The sequence below is a fragment of the Eucyclogobius newberryi genome, unplaced genomic scaffold (genome assembly GCF_026437365.1).
Source record: "Eucyclogobius newberryi isolate DKJ021-1_F unplaced genomic scaffold, fEucNew1.0.hap1 SCAF_19, whole genome shotgun sequence".
NCBI classification, from domain to species: domain Eukaryota; kingdom Metazoa; phylum Chordata; class Actinopteri; order Gobiiformes; family Gobiidae; genus Eucyclogobius; species Eucyclogobius newberryi.
In genome coordinates, this window is record NW_027315823.1 from 5,628,131 (window position 1) to 5,644,347 (window position 16,217).

The 16,217-nt window shown below is 45.9% G+C and overlaps 1 protein-coding gene across 1 annotated transcript in view; it reads left to right on the plus strand.

The window, feature by feature from the left end:
• itpr1a (inositol 1,4,5-trisphosphate receptor, type 1a) overlaps window positions 1–16,217 on the plus strand; it is a 201,634-nt gene that overhangs the window by 57,649 nt on the left and 127,768 nt on the right. The window contains exons 22-36 of the mRNA XM_072451506.1: window positions 126–279; window positions 1,005–1,195; window positions 2,332–2,464; window positions 2,535–2,589; window positions 3,123–3,288; window positions 4,545–4,703; window positions 5,082–5,156; window positions 5,230–5,367; window positions 5,993–6,118; window positions 6,197–6,397; window positions 7,620–7,871; window positions 9,387–9,512; window positions 13,250–13,378; window positions 15,777–15,897; window positions 16,025–16,209. Coding sequence (XP_072307607.1) covers window positions 126–279; window positions 1,005–1,195; window positions 2,332–2,464; window positions 2,535–2,589; window positions 3,123–3,288; window positions 4,545–4,703; window positions 5,082–5,156; window positions 5,230–5,367; window positions 5,993–6,118; window positions 6,197–6,397; window positions 7,620–7,871; window positions 9,387–9,512; window positions 13,250–13,378; window positions 15,777–15,897; window positions 16,025–16,209 — 2,211 coding nt within the window. The remainder of the gene's footprint in view (window positions 1–125; window positions 280–1,004; window positions 1,196–2,331; window positions 2,465–2,534; window positions 2,590–3,122; window positions 3,289–4,544; window positions 4,704–5,081; window positions 5,157–5,229; window positions 5,368–5,992; window positions 6,119–6,196; window positions 6,398–7,619; window positions 7,872–9,386; window positions 9,513–13,249; window positions 13,379–15,776; window positions 15,898–16,024; window positions 16,210–16,217) is intronic.

The window sequence follows — 16,217 nt, forward strand, 5'->3', positions numbered from 1 at the left end:
GTCATGATATTCCTTCATCTAAAGTGACTTCTTCTGAGCCTCACGATAAAAGACAAACACACAAAATGCAGTTTAATGATTGTGACGTGTGTAAAAGTCTGATTTGATTGAACGTTTCATTTCAGGTGGTGAATCTGGCCAGAAACTTGATTTATTTTGGCTTCTACAACTTCAGCGACTTGTTGAGACTGACTAAGATCCTTCTGGCCATTCTGGACTGTGTCCACGTCAGCACCACCTTCCCCTTCACCACCATGCAGAAGGAGGACGAGAGCAAGGGTGGGGTCATCTTATCACTCTTTATCCTCTATTCTATTATTCATCTGATCACTCTTTATTCTCTATTCTATTATTCATCTGATCACTCTTTATTCTCTATTTTATTATTCATCTGATCACTCTTTATTCTCTATTCTATTATTCATCTGATCACTCTTTATCCTCTATTTTTTTATTCATCTGATCACTCTTTATCCTCTATTTTTTTATTCATCTGATCACTCTTTATCCTCTATTTTATTATTCATCTTATCACTCTTTATTCTCTATTCTATTATTCATCTTATCACTCTTTATTCTCTATTCTATTATTCATCTTATCACTCTTTATTCTCTATTCTATTATTCATCTTATCACTCTTTATTCTCTATTCTATTATTCATCTGATCACTCTTTACCACTCTTTCATCTTTCTGTTTCTTTTGATTTGTCTTTTGTTTCATTGTTTGTTTGTTTGTTTGTTTGTTCTGCATTTATTTATCAGACAAGATCACTTTTATCACAAAGTTTGAAGCCTAAATTATGTGCTCAAATCTTTGCCTGTGTGGTTGAAACTCACTCTTCACCGTGTGTTTATATCTCACTCTTTGCGGCGTGCCTATGTCTCACTCTGTCGGTGTGCTTGTATCTCACTCTTTAAATTATGTCTATATCTCACTCTTTGCATTATGTCTATATCTCACTCTTCTGCGTGTCTCACTCTTCTCACTCTTTGCGTGTGCAGGCAGTAACGTGATGAGGTCCATCCATGGCGTGGGCGAGCTCATGTCTCAGGTGGTCCTCAGAGGAGGCGGGTTTCTGCCCACGACGTCCAGCGCCGCCGCCGCTCGAGACGTGGCCAAAGCTCAAACGGAGCCAGAGAAACAGGACGTGCTGGTCATGGACACCAAGCTCAAGATCATCGAGATCCTGCAGGTTCTGACCAGCGCTTTACTGACCCGACGCTTTTCTGACTGACACTTTTCTGACCGACGCATTTCGGACGAGCGATTCTCTGACCAACGCTTTTCTGACCAACGCTTTTCTGACCAACGCTTTTTTGACCAGCGCATGTTCTGACCGACGTTTTTCTGACCAAAGCTTTTCGGACGAGCGACTTACTGACCCACGCTTTTCAGAAGAGCGATTTTCTGACCGACGCTTCTCTGACTTACGCTTTTCTGACCGACCAACGTTTTTTCTGACCCACGCTTTTCTGACCCACGCTTTTCTGACCCACGCTTTTCTGACCGACGCACAAATACACCATTTCACTTCATCGTAAACAACAAACTTGCCGTATTTTCCGGAGTATAAGTTGCACCAGCCAAAAAAATACATAATAGAGAAGAAAAAAACATAAGGGAAATGTATTTGTTAAAATCCAAGACCAAGAACAGACATTTGATCTTGAAATGCAGTTTAAAATAATAACAGATGAGAGAACATGGTGAATAGGTGTACGTATGCTAACGCTAACACCTTCAGCTACATGACGTATGCTAATGCTAACACCTTCAGCTACATGAGGCACAGACAGAACTGTGGTAAGTGTCTGGTATGTTAACGTAACATATGAACAGTTATTCAGATAACTATAGCATAAAGAACATGCTAACAAGTTTACCAAAGCATCAGTTTTACCCCAAATCACTAAATCCATTGAATTCTTCTTCCTCTGTGTCACTTCTAAACAACTCCACAAACTCCAGAGGAAGAGGAAGTGCAGATTCTTCTTCTGCGTCGCTTAGAGCCTAGAGGGCCCTCTTGTGGTTGTCAATGTGAAAATAACGAAGAATATCACATATAAGTCGCTCTGGAGTATAAGTATAAGTACCCTGGCCAAAACTCTGAAAAAAAGTGTTACTTATAGTCCGGAAAATACGGTAATGCAGCAGACAACACACTATATCTTCTTTAAGGACCAAACCGAACACAACTTTCATCCAAATTGAAGACACAACGGCAGAAGCTAAACATATTTCATATTCTTGACACTTTCCTTGAGTTTGAAGCGTGTTTAAGCGTCTGATCTGGTCTTATCGACGCTCTTTTCTTCTTTTCCCTCTCAGTTCATTCTGAATGTGCGTCTGGACTACAGGATCTCGTGTCTGCTCTCCATCTTCAAGAGGGAGTTCGACGAGAGCAACTCCCAGAGTGACTTCTCCCTCTCCGGGACGGTGGAGGGTCCCAGCAACATGCCCGGTCAGTCCAGGCTTTAACGCAACGTCGAGAATCGTTTCTGTTGATTTCCTCACGTTCTTTTCAACCACAGGAGCGCTGGACTTCGAGCACATCGAGGAGCAGGCCGAGGGCATTTTTGGAGGAAGGTAAAATCCAAGTTTTTTTTTAAAACGTGGAGGTTCCTGTCAGCCTGGTTTAGACCTGGTGTAGACCTGGTTCAGACCTGGTTCAGACCTTGTTCAGACCTGGTTTAGCCCTGGTTTAACCCTGGTTTAGCCCCGCTTTGGACCTAGTTTAGACCTGGTGTAGACCTGGTTTAGACCGGGTTTAGCCCTGGTTTAGACCCAGTTTAGCCCTGGTTTAGCCTTGATTTAGACCTGGTTTGGACCAGGTTTAGCCCTGGTTTAGTCCTGGTTTAGCCCCTGTTTAGTCCCGGTTTAGACCTGGTTTAGCCCCAGTTTAGCCCTGGTTTAGCCTTGGTTTAGACCTGGTTTGGACCAGGTTTAGCCCTGGTTTAGTCCTGGTTTAGCCCCTGTTTAGACCTGGTTTAGCCCTGGTTTAGCCCCGGTTTAGACCTGGTTTAGACCTGGTTTAGACCTGGTTTAGCCCTGGTTTAGTCCCGGTTTAGCCCTGGTTTAGCCCTGGTTTAGCCCTGGTTTATTGCTTGCTCTGGTTCTAGTGAGGAGAACACGCCGCTGGACCTGGATGACCACGGCGGCCGCACGTTCCTGAGGGTCCTGCTCCATCTCACGATGCACGATTATCCTCCGCTCGTGTCCAGAGCTCTGCACCTGCTCTTCAGACACTTCAGCCAGAGACAGGAAGTGCTCCAGGCGTTCAAGCAGGTCATGAACCCACCTGACCACAGCTGACCCCCTGACCACAGATGACCCCCTGACCACAGCTGACCTCCTGACCACAGATGACCCCCTGACCACAGATAACCCCCTGACCACAGATGACCCCCCTGACCACAGCTGACCCCCTGACCACAGCTGACCCCCTGACCACAGATGACCCCCTGACCACAGCTGACCTCCTGACCACAGATGACCCCCTGACCACAGATGACCCCCTGACCACAGCTGACCTCCTGACCACAGATGACCCCCTGACCACAGATAACCCCCTGACCACAGATGACCCCCCCTGACCACAGATAACCCCCTGACCACAGATGACCCCCCCTGACCACAGATAACCCCCTGACCACAGATGACCCCAGCACCACGAGCATGTGTTATTAAACCTTTCAACTGTAGCTGACTAAGACACGCCCTGATCCACTGAAGGGGGCGTGGCCAAAGCTCTCAAAACTATGACATAATCTCTATGATCTGACCCAGACTGCAATGTAATGCAATGTGATGTACATTTTATTAACAAGATAGTTTCCATGGTGATGCACTTAATACGTTTACAGAAATGGACAACATTTTGAACAAATAGAACAAGAAATCAAGTAGATAAAATAAATAAAAGAATGAATAAAATAAATGAAAGAATGAATAAAATAAACAGAATAAACAGAATAAACAGAATAAACAAAATAAATAAAATAAATAAAATAAATAAAATAAATAAAATAAATAAAATAAATAAAATAAATAAAATAAATAAAATACAATACAATCTAATACAATACAATAAATACAATAACATAAAAAAGCAATAAAATAAATAAAACAAAAGACACAATCAAGTATTCTTCTACATGCTTGTTCCCTTTTGGAGGTCGCAGGTGACTGGAGCCTATCCCAGTGACTTCGGCAGGGTACACCCTGGACAGTGGCCAAACACAGAGACATAGACATTACAGACAGTTCACTCTCGCATTCATTCACTAGGGCCAATTTAGAGTCACCAATCTTACCGAACACTTGCATGTCTTTGGACGGTGGGAGGAGCCGGAGAACCCGGAGAGAACCCACGGTAACACAGGGAGAACATGCAGACTCCACCCAGAGAGATCATGTGATATTGGTCTGGTCCGGGAATCGAACCCATGATTTCCTTCTTGGGAGGCAAGAGCGCTAACCGCCTTTGCCACCGTGCACCTCTAGTGACGCGCTTCTTTGTCCTGCCCTTCTGTCCTGCGCAGGTCCAGCTCTTGGTCACCAGCCAGGACGTGGACAACTACAAACAGATCAAGTCGGACCTGGACCAGCTGCGCTCGATCGTGGAGAAGTCCGAGCTGTGGGTCTATAAGAGGCAGGGTCCGGACGAGGGCATGGACGGCGGGGACAACTCCGTGGACAAGGTACAACTTATACACGCAGTACAACTTATCCGACTCTATGATGATTGTGTAAGTATATTTTTAATATTGTATTGTGTATCACTGCCACGAGCCAACAACAGCAGTACAGACCCAGTTGTCCTCACGTTTGCCTCTAAATACTCCACATTTACACATTTACACCCTGAGAAAAGGCACAGCAAAAGGGTGAAATCTACTGTAGTGAAGTAAACCCTTTTTTGATAGATCTCTGACCATAAATAAAACAAACAAATATCACAACTTTGTACATTACCTGTACATTACCCACCTGTAGGGAGCGTCCCACCTGTAGGGGGCGTCCCACCTGTAGGGGGCGCTGTACAGTCACGTCCTGTTTAACGCCATTCTTCTGCGCAGGGCAACTCTGGCGGCTCCGATAAAACAAAGAAAGCCGAGAGCATGAGCAGCTACAACTACAGGGTGGTCAAAGAGGTGCTGTGGCGTCCCATTAACCGTGTGGTCGTCGGTTCGTGTCTCTAACCCTTTGTCTTTGTGTTGGGCCCAGATCTTGCTGCGGCTCAGTCGGCTCTGCGTTCAGGAGGGTCTGTCGGGGCGGAAGAGCCGGAAGCAGCAGCAGAGGCTCCTGAGGAACATGAGCGCTCACGCAGTGGTCCTGGAGCTGCTGCAGATCCCGTACGAGAAGGTAACGTACCCGCTCGCACGCCACAGCCACATTTATTTATTTTATTTATTTTATTTATTTTATTTATTTTATTTATTTTATTTATTTTATTTATTTTATTTATTTTAATTATTATTTTATTATTTTATTAACTAATGATTATTAACCTTTATTTAACCAAGTAAATACTTATTTTTCATGGGCGACCTGGGCCAAATCGAAAAATAAATATAAACAATTAAAACATTTATAATAATAATATTAATAAAATAAATCATAATTAAAATAAATACATAATAAATAGATAAATAAAACTCCACAAAAACACACAATATAATATTTCTGGGAGTAATTTCAAACTAAACTCTACTGTAACCAAGATTGTTCACAAATCCATATCTAGGGTCCTTCTATAGCCACATAAATATACACAAATATAAACGTATAAAACTTTATGAACAGCAGAGTGTCAAATGCCTTCTGTGAGGTCTTGAGGTCCTTGATGCTTCTTGGCCCTGGACCTCACACCTTCTCTTCACTGGTGAGGGACTCCACTCACATCTCCAACAACTTCTAAACATCTGTGCATGACTAGTCTTCATTTGAATCTCGTATGAGCGTTGATCACGTGTTCTTCTCTTTCCAGGGTGAAGACTTGCGGATGCAGGACATCATGAGGTTGGCTCATCAGCTTCTCCAGAACTTTTGTGCCGGAAACCAACAGAACCAGGCACTGCTCCACAAGAACATCAACCTGTTCCTAAACCCGGGGGTGCGCGCTCTTCTTCTGCTGCTTTTCACATTCTCTTCCGTCTCAAAAACGTAACTCTGAAGGTGTGTCCTCTGGCAGATCCTGGAGGCCGTCACCATGCAGCACATCTTCATGAACAACTTCCAGCTCTGCAGCGAGATCAACGACCGAGTGGTCCAGCACTTCGTCCACTGCATCGAGACGCACGGCCGCAACGTCCAGTACCTCAAGTTCCTCCAGACCATCGTCAAAGCGGAGAACAAGTTCATCAAGAAGTGCCAGGACATCGTCATGGCCGAGGTATCGCCGCGCGCCGCCGTTTGGGACCCGCTCTTTTCACGGCTCGTTCTCTTTTAAGCGTTGTTTGAAAGTTTACGGCGTCGTTGTAGTTAACAGTAGGACGCTTCGTGTGTTGGGCTTCTGATGTCGCTTCACGGGTTTGAGTTCTGCGACTGTGGGATCTGATGCAATAGTTTAACTGCAAAAACAACTGGTTTAAATGAGGTCGTGTCTGAGAGTTCCAGTCTTTGTGTTTGTTTTGTACGCTGAAGGGCGGGGCAATGTTGGGAAAGGACTCTTGGCAACGAAGTATTATCATCAGAGCTGGTCGTGCTTCAGATGATCCACGCTCCGAGACGTTTGTGTGATCATCAGAACTCGGGAGAGGAATGTGATCTCCTGTAGAGGATTTACCCTTTAAGAGATCAGACGTGCGGCGAACAGTGTCTACTTCGTGTTTAGATTTTAGAAAAAGATTCAGTCGTATCATCTGGACTCTGTTTTAAAAAAAAACAACATTTCGACTCTCATCCAAGAGTCATTCTCAGTCTGCAAATCAAGACCGGGAACTCCGATATTTCTCCTATTCTGGGTAGGCCCTGCCCTGCAGAAAAGGTGTTATTGGTTTCACCAGAAACTAAACCTCTTTGTTTACTATCAGTCCTTTAATGGGCTATCAGCCTCCTATTGTCCCTGGCTCACTCTAACTCTTCTCCGTGTAACTGATTAGCATTCGAATGCTCTGGGCGTTAACCTCAAAACTCCATTATATAAATGAAGGTTGAAACTTAAACCCCTCGTTCCTATTTAATGATGGGTTTTCTTTTTGAACAAAGATTGCCTCTTTCAAAGCGTCTTTTCTCCCGCTCAGAATCTTCTCCTCACTTTGATAGAGTGGTTTGTGTCTTTAAGATGAAGATGCACGGCGCTCTGTGGTCCTGAACTCCAGTGTCTTCTGTGCTGATAAAGCCTCTTGTGCAGTGGCTCTTTAGTCTCACTATGTGGCGCTCTTTACAACTTTCTTCACTGTATTGGAGTAAACTACATTGCTCTGTTTTTGTGCTGCATCTTCTCCTTAGGATGAACCAGTTTTTGTCTTAAAGTGTTTCCTGGTTTAAAAGAAACAGCGATTTCATGTTGTCTAAAACTTCTTTCCAGTTATATTATAGTACAGTTATCTCTGGTCGATGCCTCTTTTCCTTCATGAACAATCTCCTCTTCCTTGTTCTCGCTTGTCCTGCAGCTGGTGAACGCCGGCGAGGACGTGCTGGTCTTCTACAACGACCGCGCCTCGTTCCAGACGCTGGTGCAGATGATGCGCTCGGAGCGGGACCGCATGGACGAGAACAGCGCCCTCATGTACCACATCCACCTGGTGGAGCTGCTCGCCGTCTGCACCGAGGGCAAGAACGTCTACACCGAGATCAAGTGCAACTCCCTGCTGCCCCTGGACGACATCGTCAGGGTGGTCACGCACGAGGACTGCATCCCGGAGGTCTGAGGCCCCCAGAATGCACTCTCATTTCAGACACTTTCATACACTTTCATACACTTTTCATACACTTCAATACACTTTCATACACTTTTCATACACTTTCATACACTTTTCATACACTTTCATACACTTTTCATACACTTTTCATACACTTTCATACACTTTTCATACACTTTCATACACTTTCATACACTTTTCATACACTTTCATACACTTTCATACACTTTTCATACACTTTTCATACACTTTCATACACTTTCATATACTTTTCATACACTTTTCATACACTTTCATACACTTTCATACACTTTTCATACACTTTCATACACTTTCATACACTTTTCATACACTTTTCATACACTTTCATACACTTTCATATACTTTTCATACACTTTTCATACACTTTCAACACTTTTATATACTTTTCATACACTTTCATACACTTTTCATACACTTTTCACACACTTTCATACACTTTCATACACTTTTCAACACTTTCATACACTTTCATACACTTTTCAGACACTTTTTATACACTTTTCAACACTTTTCATACACTTTTCATACACTTTCATACACTTTCATACACTTTCATATACTTTCATACACTTTCATACACTTTCATACACTTTCATACACTTTTCATACACTTTCATACACTTTCAAACACTTTTCATACACTTTCATACACTTTTCATTCACTTTCATACACTTTTCATTCACTTTCATACACTTTTCATACACTTTTCATACACTTTCATACACTTTCATACACTTTTCCCTATAACGCATGACTTAAATAAGCCTCATTTGAAACTGAAGCTGTTCCTGAACCTTCTGGAGTCTTTGTGGAGCTGAGACTCTGGAGTTTTGGACTCTGAAGTCTGTTTTACTCGAATCATAAGTAGAAACAAGCTCTGCTCAGAGGAAATCAGATTTTAAATTCCGCCTAGATTTACTTTGTTAAATATATGAATGAGTGAAGCTGGTGTTGGAGGATCGGCTGATTGACACTAAAATGATCCTCAGCTTCCTTCTGCACATGCACTAACTCCCATTCTTTGCTTAGTATACCGTATTTTCCTCACTATAAGTCGCACCAGCCAAAAAATGCATAATAAAGACGAAAAGAACATATAAGTCGCACTGGAGTATAAGTCGCATTTTTGGGGGAAATTTATTTGATAAAATCCAAGACCAAGAACAGACATTTAATCTTGAAATGCAGTTTAAAATAATAACAGATTAGAGAACATGGTGAATAGGTGTATGTATGCTAACGCTAACACCTTCAGCTACATGAGGCACAGACAGAACTGTGGTAAGTGTCTGGTATGTCAACGTAACATATGAACAGTTATTCAGATAACTATAGCATAAAGAACATGCTAACAAGTTTACCAAAGCAAAGTCGCTCTGGAGTATAAGTCGCACCCCGGGCCAAAACTATGAAAAAAGTATAGTCCGGAAAATACGGTAACATCTTTTCTTCTCCTCGTTTTGTCGTCTTGCCAGATCAAGATCGCGTACATAAACTTCCTGAATCACTGCTACGTGGACACCGAGGTGGAGATGAAGGAGATTTACACGTCCAATCACATGTGGAAGCTGTTTGAGAACTTCCTGGTCGACATCTGCAGGGTAAAAGAGCGTTTGTGTCGTCATGACGTCGTGTCGTTGTGTCGTCATGACGGTCCAGAATGCATAACACATATGACCAAACACTACACGCTTACACAGAGCTCCGTCACGACAGAGAACATGTTATAACACAAAATGACACTAGTCCAGGATCGGTCCATTTCATCAGGACAGATTTGAAAAACATTGTTCAGATGAAGCCTTTAAATGTTTTGCTGTTAAACTGTCAAAATGGAGATATGTCGGTGTAATCCCTCATTCGTCCAGGCGTGTTCCATAGTAGAAAAAGCTTCAGTTGTAGTCATCTGGACTCAGTTTGAAAAAGTAGACGTTTCGACTCTCATCCAAGAGTCATTGTCAATAACAGAATTTAGGTCGAGAACTCCGATATTAATACTGTTCTGTGGTAAGACCCGCCCATTGGGAGGAGCCTTCCTGAAGTAGAAAGAGTTGTTTGTTTCAACAGAAACTCCCCCCTTGTATCTACCGAGCTAGCCTATTCAGAATCTTAATGGGCTATTAGAATCCTCTTTGTCTTTGTGAGACCCTGGCTCAACCACCCTGAGTACCTGATTAGCATCTAAATGTCCTGGTCTTCTACCTTTCCAGGGGTTCAGTAACCCATTATAAATAACAGGAAGATTAAACCTTAGCCCTCCATTTCTGTTTAAAGAAGGTCTTTCTTTTTTAACAAAAATAGCTTCCTTGACTCCTCTTTCAAACCATCTTTTCTCCCTGCTTAAAACCTTCACCTCGCCGTCTTCAAACGAGTGATTAGAGGCTTCAAGATGGAGATGCACGGCGCTCTGTGGTCCTGAACTTGTATTTCTTCTGTGCTGATAAAGCCTCTTGTGTAGAGGCTGTTTTGTCTCACCTATGTAACGTTCTTTACAGCTTTCTTCACTGCATTGGATCGAATAAACTACATTGCTCTGTTTTTGAGTCGGCAACTTGTCCTTTGGGTGAACCAGTTTTTGTCTTAAAGTGTTTCCTGGTTTAAAATAAACAGGGACTTCGTGTTGTCTAAAAATTCTCTGCAGTTTTTCCGACAGGCCAGACACATAAGGGATAGAAACACCCTTCCTTCTCTGTTCAGTTTCCCTTTTGTCCTGCTTCTTGGTTCTCTTCACTCTGTTGAGAGCCCAAGCGGGGTAACCACAGGCTGAGAGGGCATTACGGACATGTTTTTCCTCTTTCTTCTTGCCCTCTGAGCTGGTGGGCACACCTTGAGCTCTGTGTTGTAAGGTTCTGATCACCCCCAGCTTGTGCTGTAGTGGGTGGTTGGAACCAAAGAGCAGATACTGGTCCGTGTGTGTAGGTTTCCTATATACTTCTATTTGGAGTTTCCCGTCCTCTCCTCTGATCGTGGAACAATCAAGAAAGGCCAAGCGATTCTCCTTAGCGTCTTCTCTTGTAAACCTGATATGTGGGTTTCCAGCTCTTGTTTCTTGATTGTTACAAAAGTATCATCGACATAGCGGAGCCACAGTTTTGGGGCTATGCCTGAGAATGAGGACAGTGCCTTCTTCTCAAAGTGCTCCATGTACATGTTGGCCACTATGGGAGAGACGGGCGAGCCCATGGCACAGCCATGAATCTGTCTGTAAAATTGTCCCCGGAATTGAAAGTAAGTGGTGTTCAGACAGACGTCCAACAGTTTGCATATGTGTTCAGGTGTCAGTTTGGTCCTTTCCTGTAGGGTGGTGTCTTCCTGCAGTCTGATCCTCACTGCTGCTACTGCATCAGTGGTCGGGATGCAGGTGAACAGGGACACGACATCATATGAAACCATGAGGTCATCTGGGTCCAGTTGGAGCTGTTTCACTTTATCCACAAAGTTGTGCATGTTTTCCACATGATGTTCCGAATTCCCCACAAGCGGAGCCAATATAGTTGTTAAATGCTTGGCCACATTGTAAGTGATAGAATCTGTGCTGCACACTATGGGTCTGAGTGGAACATACTTTTTGTGTATTTTTGGAAGGCCATAAATGCAAGGCATGGCTTCACCAGGATACAGTCTGTAATACAGAGGCCGGTCTATCGCTTCCTCTTTTTCCAGCCTTTGTAAACAGTCTATCACTTTCTTCTTGTAACCACTGGTCGGATCTCTTTTCAAGCGCTCGTATGTGGTCGTGTCCTCGAGGAGGGTGTGGACTTTGGCTTCGTAATCAGCTGCGTTGAGAATCACAGTGCAACGTCCCTTGTCTGCTGGGAGGATGTTGATGCTATGATCTTTTTCTAGCGCTGAAAGTGCTTTTCTCTCTTCAGATGTGATATTTGAAGGAGGTGGTTTGGCACTCTTCAGAGTCGCTGTGACACGTAACCTCAGGTCTGCAGCCTCCGATTCAGTCATTTTGTTGTTTCTAATTGCCGTTTCAGTGGCTGTGATGTAGTCCTCTGTAGGGATGTGTTTAGAGGTGACAGAAAAGTTGAGCCCTTTAGAGAGCACCTGCAGGTAACGCACGCCGCAGGTAACGCACGGAAAGACCTTCTTTAAACAGAAATGGAGGGCTAAGGTTTAATCTTCCTGTTATTTATAATGGGTTACTGAACCCCTGGAAAGGTAGAAGACCAGGACATTTAGATGCTAATCAGGTACTCAGGGTGGTTGAGCCAGGGTCTCACAAAGACAAAGAGGATTCTAATAGCCCATTAAGATTCTGAATAGGCTAGCTCGGTAGATACAAGGGGGCAGTTTCTGTTGAAACAAACAACTCTTTCTACTTCAGGAAGGCTCCTCCCAATGGGCGGGTCTTACCATAGAACAGTATTAATATCGGAGTTCTCGACCTAAATTCTGTTATTGACAATGACTCTTGGATGAGAGTCGAAACGTCTACTTTTTCAAACTGAGTCCAGATGACTACAACTGAAGCTTTTTCTACTATGTCAAAATGGAGGTATTTTTTCTGGTTTATGGTTAATATAGTATAATATCTGTAATTCCACGTTCTGTCCACATGAGGAAAGTTATTCTAAAATAAGTTACTTTTTTCATATTGAGGCAAAAGTGATGCCGTTCGTTTATTACATAAGGTTTTATCAATAGCAGTTTATTTTAATTAGATTTTTTTTTCAACAAAATCATGAGGCTCAATTGAAGCCTTTGAAAAGGCTGAATCTGAAACAGTTACAACAGCCGCCATTCAAAAGATGAATAAACATATATATAATCTGTCCTTTCCCCCTGTATCTACTGCGTTGTAACAACATTTCCCCATGTGTGGACATTAAAGGATTATCTTATCTTATATTGTTAAAGGATATCTTGAAAACTTGGTCATTCAATTTTCGCCTCATAATTTGGAGTTAAAACTTTAATAACTCAAGTTTAGAAATAGATATGAACAAATCTTTTTTTTTTTCAGTACATTTGTTATGTTACATTCTTATTCCAAAATTAATTAAGTTCATTATTTGCCTCAAAATTCTACAAAAAACACCCTATAATGACAACGTGAAAGAAGGTTGTTAGAATTCTCTGCAAATTTATAAAAAATTAAAAACACATGTGTCTGTGGGAGAAAACAACCTGTGATTTAACTCTGTATTTTCAGGAGGATTATATTAACTTATAAAACATCTTTAAGTAAACATTTGTCGTTAGCTTATTTGTCGTGTCTCACCTTAATTGCTATGGAAACGGTACAGTCTGAGAGCCATGGAGTGTGTAGCTATGACAGAACCTCCTCCTCGCCGCAGCCGTAGACCTGACGCAGCTCTGTTTCCCGTAGGTTTGTAACAACATGAGCGACCGCAAACACGCCGACACCATTTTGGAGCGATATGTGACCGAGACAGTGATGAGCATCGTCACCACGTTCTTCAGCTCGCCCTTCTCCGACCAGACCACTAGCCTGCAGGTAACGCACGCCGCAGGTAACGCACTGCGGGTAACGCACGCCGCAGGTAACGCACGCCGCAGGTAACGCGCCGTAGGTAATGCACGCCGCAGGTAACGCACGCCGCAGGTAACGCGCCGCAGGTAACGCGCCGCAGGTAACGCGCCGCAGGTAACGCGCCGCAGGTAATGCACGCCGCAGGTAACACACGCCGCAGGTAACACACGCCGCAGGTAACGCACCGCGGGTAACGCACGCCGCAGGTAACGCACGCCGCAGGTAACGCGGCGTAGGTAATGCACGCCGCAGGTAACTCACGCCGCAGGTAACGCACGCCGCAGGTAACGCACGCCGCAGGTAACGCACGCCGCAGGTGACGCACCGCAGGTGACGCACCGCAGGTAACGCGCCGCAGGTAACGCGCTGCAGGTAATGCACGCCGCAGGTAACACACGCCGTAGATAACGCACCGCGGGTAACGCACGCCACAGCTAACGCACGCCGCAGGTAACGCACGCCGCAGGTAACGCACGCCGCAGGTAACGCACGCCGCAGCTAATGCACGCCGCAGGTAACGCACCGCGGGTAACGCACGCCGCAGGTAACACGCCGCAGGTAACGCGCCGCAGGTAACGCGCCGCAGGTAACAAACGCCGCAGGTAATGCACGCCGCAGGTAACACACGCCGCAGGTAACGCACTGCAGGTAACGCGACGCAGGTAACGTGACGCAGGTAACGCGACGCAGGTAACGCACGCCGCAGGTAACGCACGCCGCAGGTAACGCACCGCGGGTAACGCACCGCGGGTGACGCACCGCGGGTGACGCACCGCAGGTAACGCGACGTAGGTAATGCACGCCGCAGGTAACGCACGCCGCAGGTAACGCACGCCGCAGGTAACGCACGCCGCAGGTAACGCACGCCGCAGGTGACGCACCGCAGGTGACGCACCGCAGGTGACGCACCGCAGGTAACGCGACGTAGGTAACGCACGCCGCAGGTAACGCACGCCGCAGGTAACACACGCCGCGGGTAACGCACGCCGCAGGTAACGCACGCCGCAGGTAACGCACGCCGCAGGTAACACACGCCGCAGGTAACACACGCCGCAGGTAACGCACCGCGGGTAACGCACGCCGCAGGTAACGCGACACAGGTAACGCACGCCGCAGGTAACGCACGCCGCAGGTAACGCACGCCGCAGGTAACGCACGCCGCAGGTAACGCACGCCGCAGGTAACGCACGCCGCAGGTAACGCACGCCGCAGGTAACGCGCGCCGCAGGTAACGCGCGCCGCAGGTAACGCGCGCCGCAGGTAACGCGCGCCGCAGGTAACGCGCGCCGCAGGTAACGCGCGCCGCAGGTAACGCGCACCGCAGGTAACGCACCGCAGGTAACTCATGCCGCAGGTAACACACGCCGCAGGTAACACACGCCGCAGGTAACGCACCGCGGGTAACGCACGCCGCAGGTAACGCGACACAGGTAACGCACGCCGCAGGTAACGCACGCCGCAGGTAACGCACGCCGCAGGTAACGCACCGCAGGTAACGCGCGCCGCAGGTAACGCGCGCCGCAGGTAACGCGCGCCGCAGGTAACGCGCGCCGCAGGTAACGCGCACCGCAGGTAACGCACCGCAGGTAACGCACCGCAGGTAACGCAACGTAGGTAACGCACGCCGCAGGTAACGCACGCCGCAGGTAACGCACGCCGCAGGTAACGCACACCGCAGGTAACGCGACGCAGGTAACGCGCCGCAGGTAACGCGACGCAGGTAACGCGCCCCGCGGGTGATGCCCCGCAGGTGACGCCCCGCGCGTGCGCGCCCCGCGAGTGACGCGCCCCGCGGGTGACGCCCCGCAGGTGACGCCCCGCAGGTGACGCCCCGCGGGTGATGCGCCCCGCGGGTGACGCCCTGCAGGTGACGCCCCGCAGGTGACGCCCCGCGGGTGACGCGCCCCATGGGTGACGCGCCGCAGGTAACGCGCCTGCATTTTAAGGCGCCTCATTGTTAGACACAAATGCTGTCCCTCTCGTCCTGTCACAATAATAATTAAAGAACAATAGAAAAGAAGAAACAATATTTTGGGGGGATTTAGTTTAATTTGTGAGAGTGGGACACGTCTGTGTGTGTTACAAAAGTCTTTTATCTATAAAGAGTCTTTAATTTTTCTATTTCTCATGCTTTTAATCTATTAATATAAATATAATATTGTACATTTAAAACATTGTTTTGTCAATGACATAGAATGTTTTAAATGTTGTTTATCGTGATGTTTTCTGTAGAAAAATATCACACTTGAACATGTGTTATAGTTGTCATAGTGACGGGCCAAAAGTGCATTATTGTGCCATTTATTGTATAAACTGGAGGTGCATCTTTACGTTGTGTTGATGGCGTGTTTTTCCCGCTCAGACTCGACAGCCCGTGTTCGTGCAGCTGCTTCAGGGCGTGTTCCGAGTCTATCACTGCACATGGATGGTCCCGCTCCAGAAGGGCTCCGTGGAGAACTGCATCAAAGTGCTGTCCGACGTCGGTAAGACCGCCTTTATATATGTACGTATATATGAATATAAATGTAAAAGTAATCGCTTGTTATATTATGTATTTAAACAATAAAACATGTAGCCTCTGTTCACGTGTATATTTCATTTCATTTTCAGCCAAAGGTCGGGCCATTGCGATCCCCGTGGACCTGGACAACCAAGTGAGCAACTTGTTTGTGAAATCCAACAACATCGTCCAGAAGACGGCCATGAGCTGGAGACTGTCAGCCCGAAACGCTGCGAGACGAGACTCTGTGGTCACGGCCTCACGAGACTACAGGAACATCATCGAGCGTCTGCAGGTCAGGAC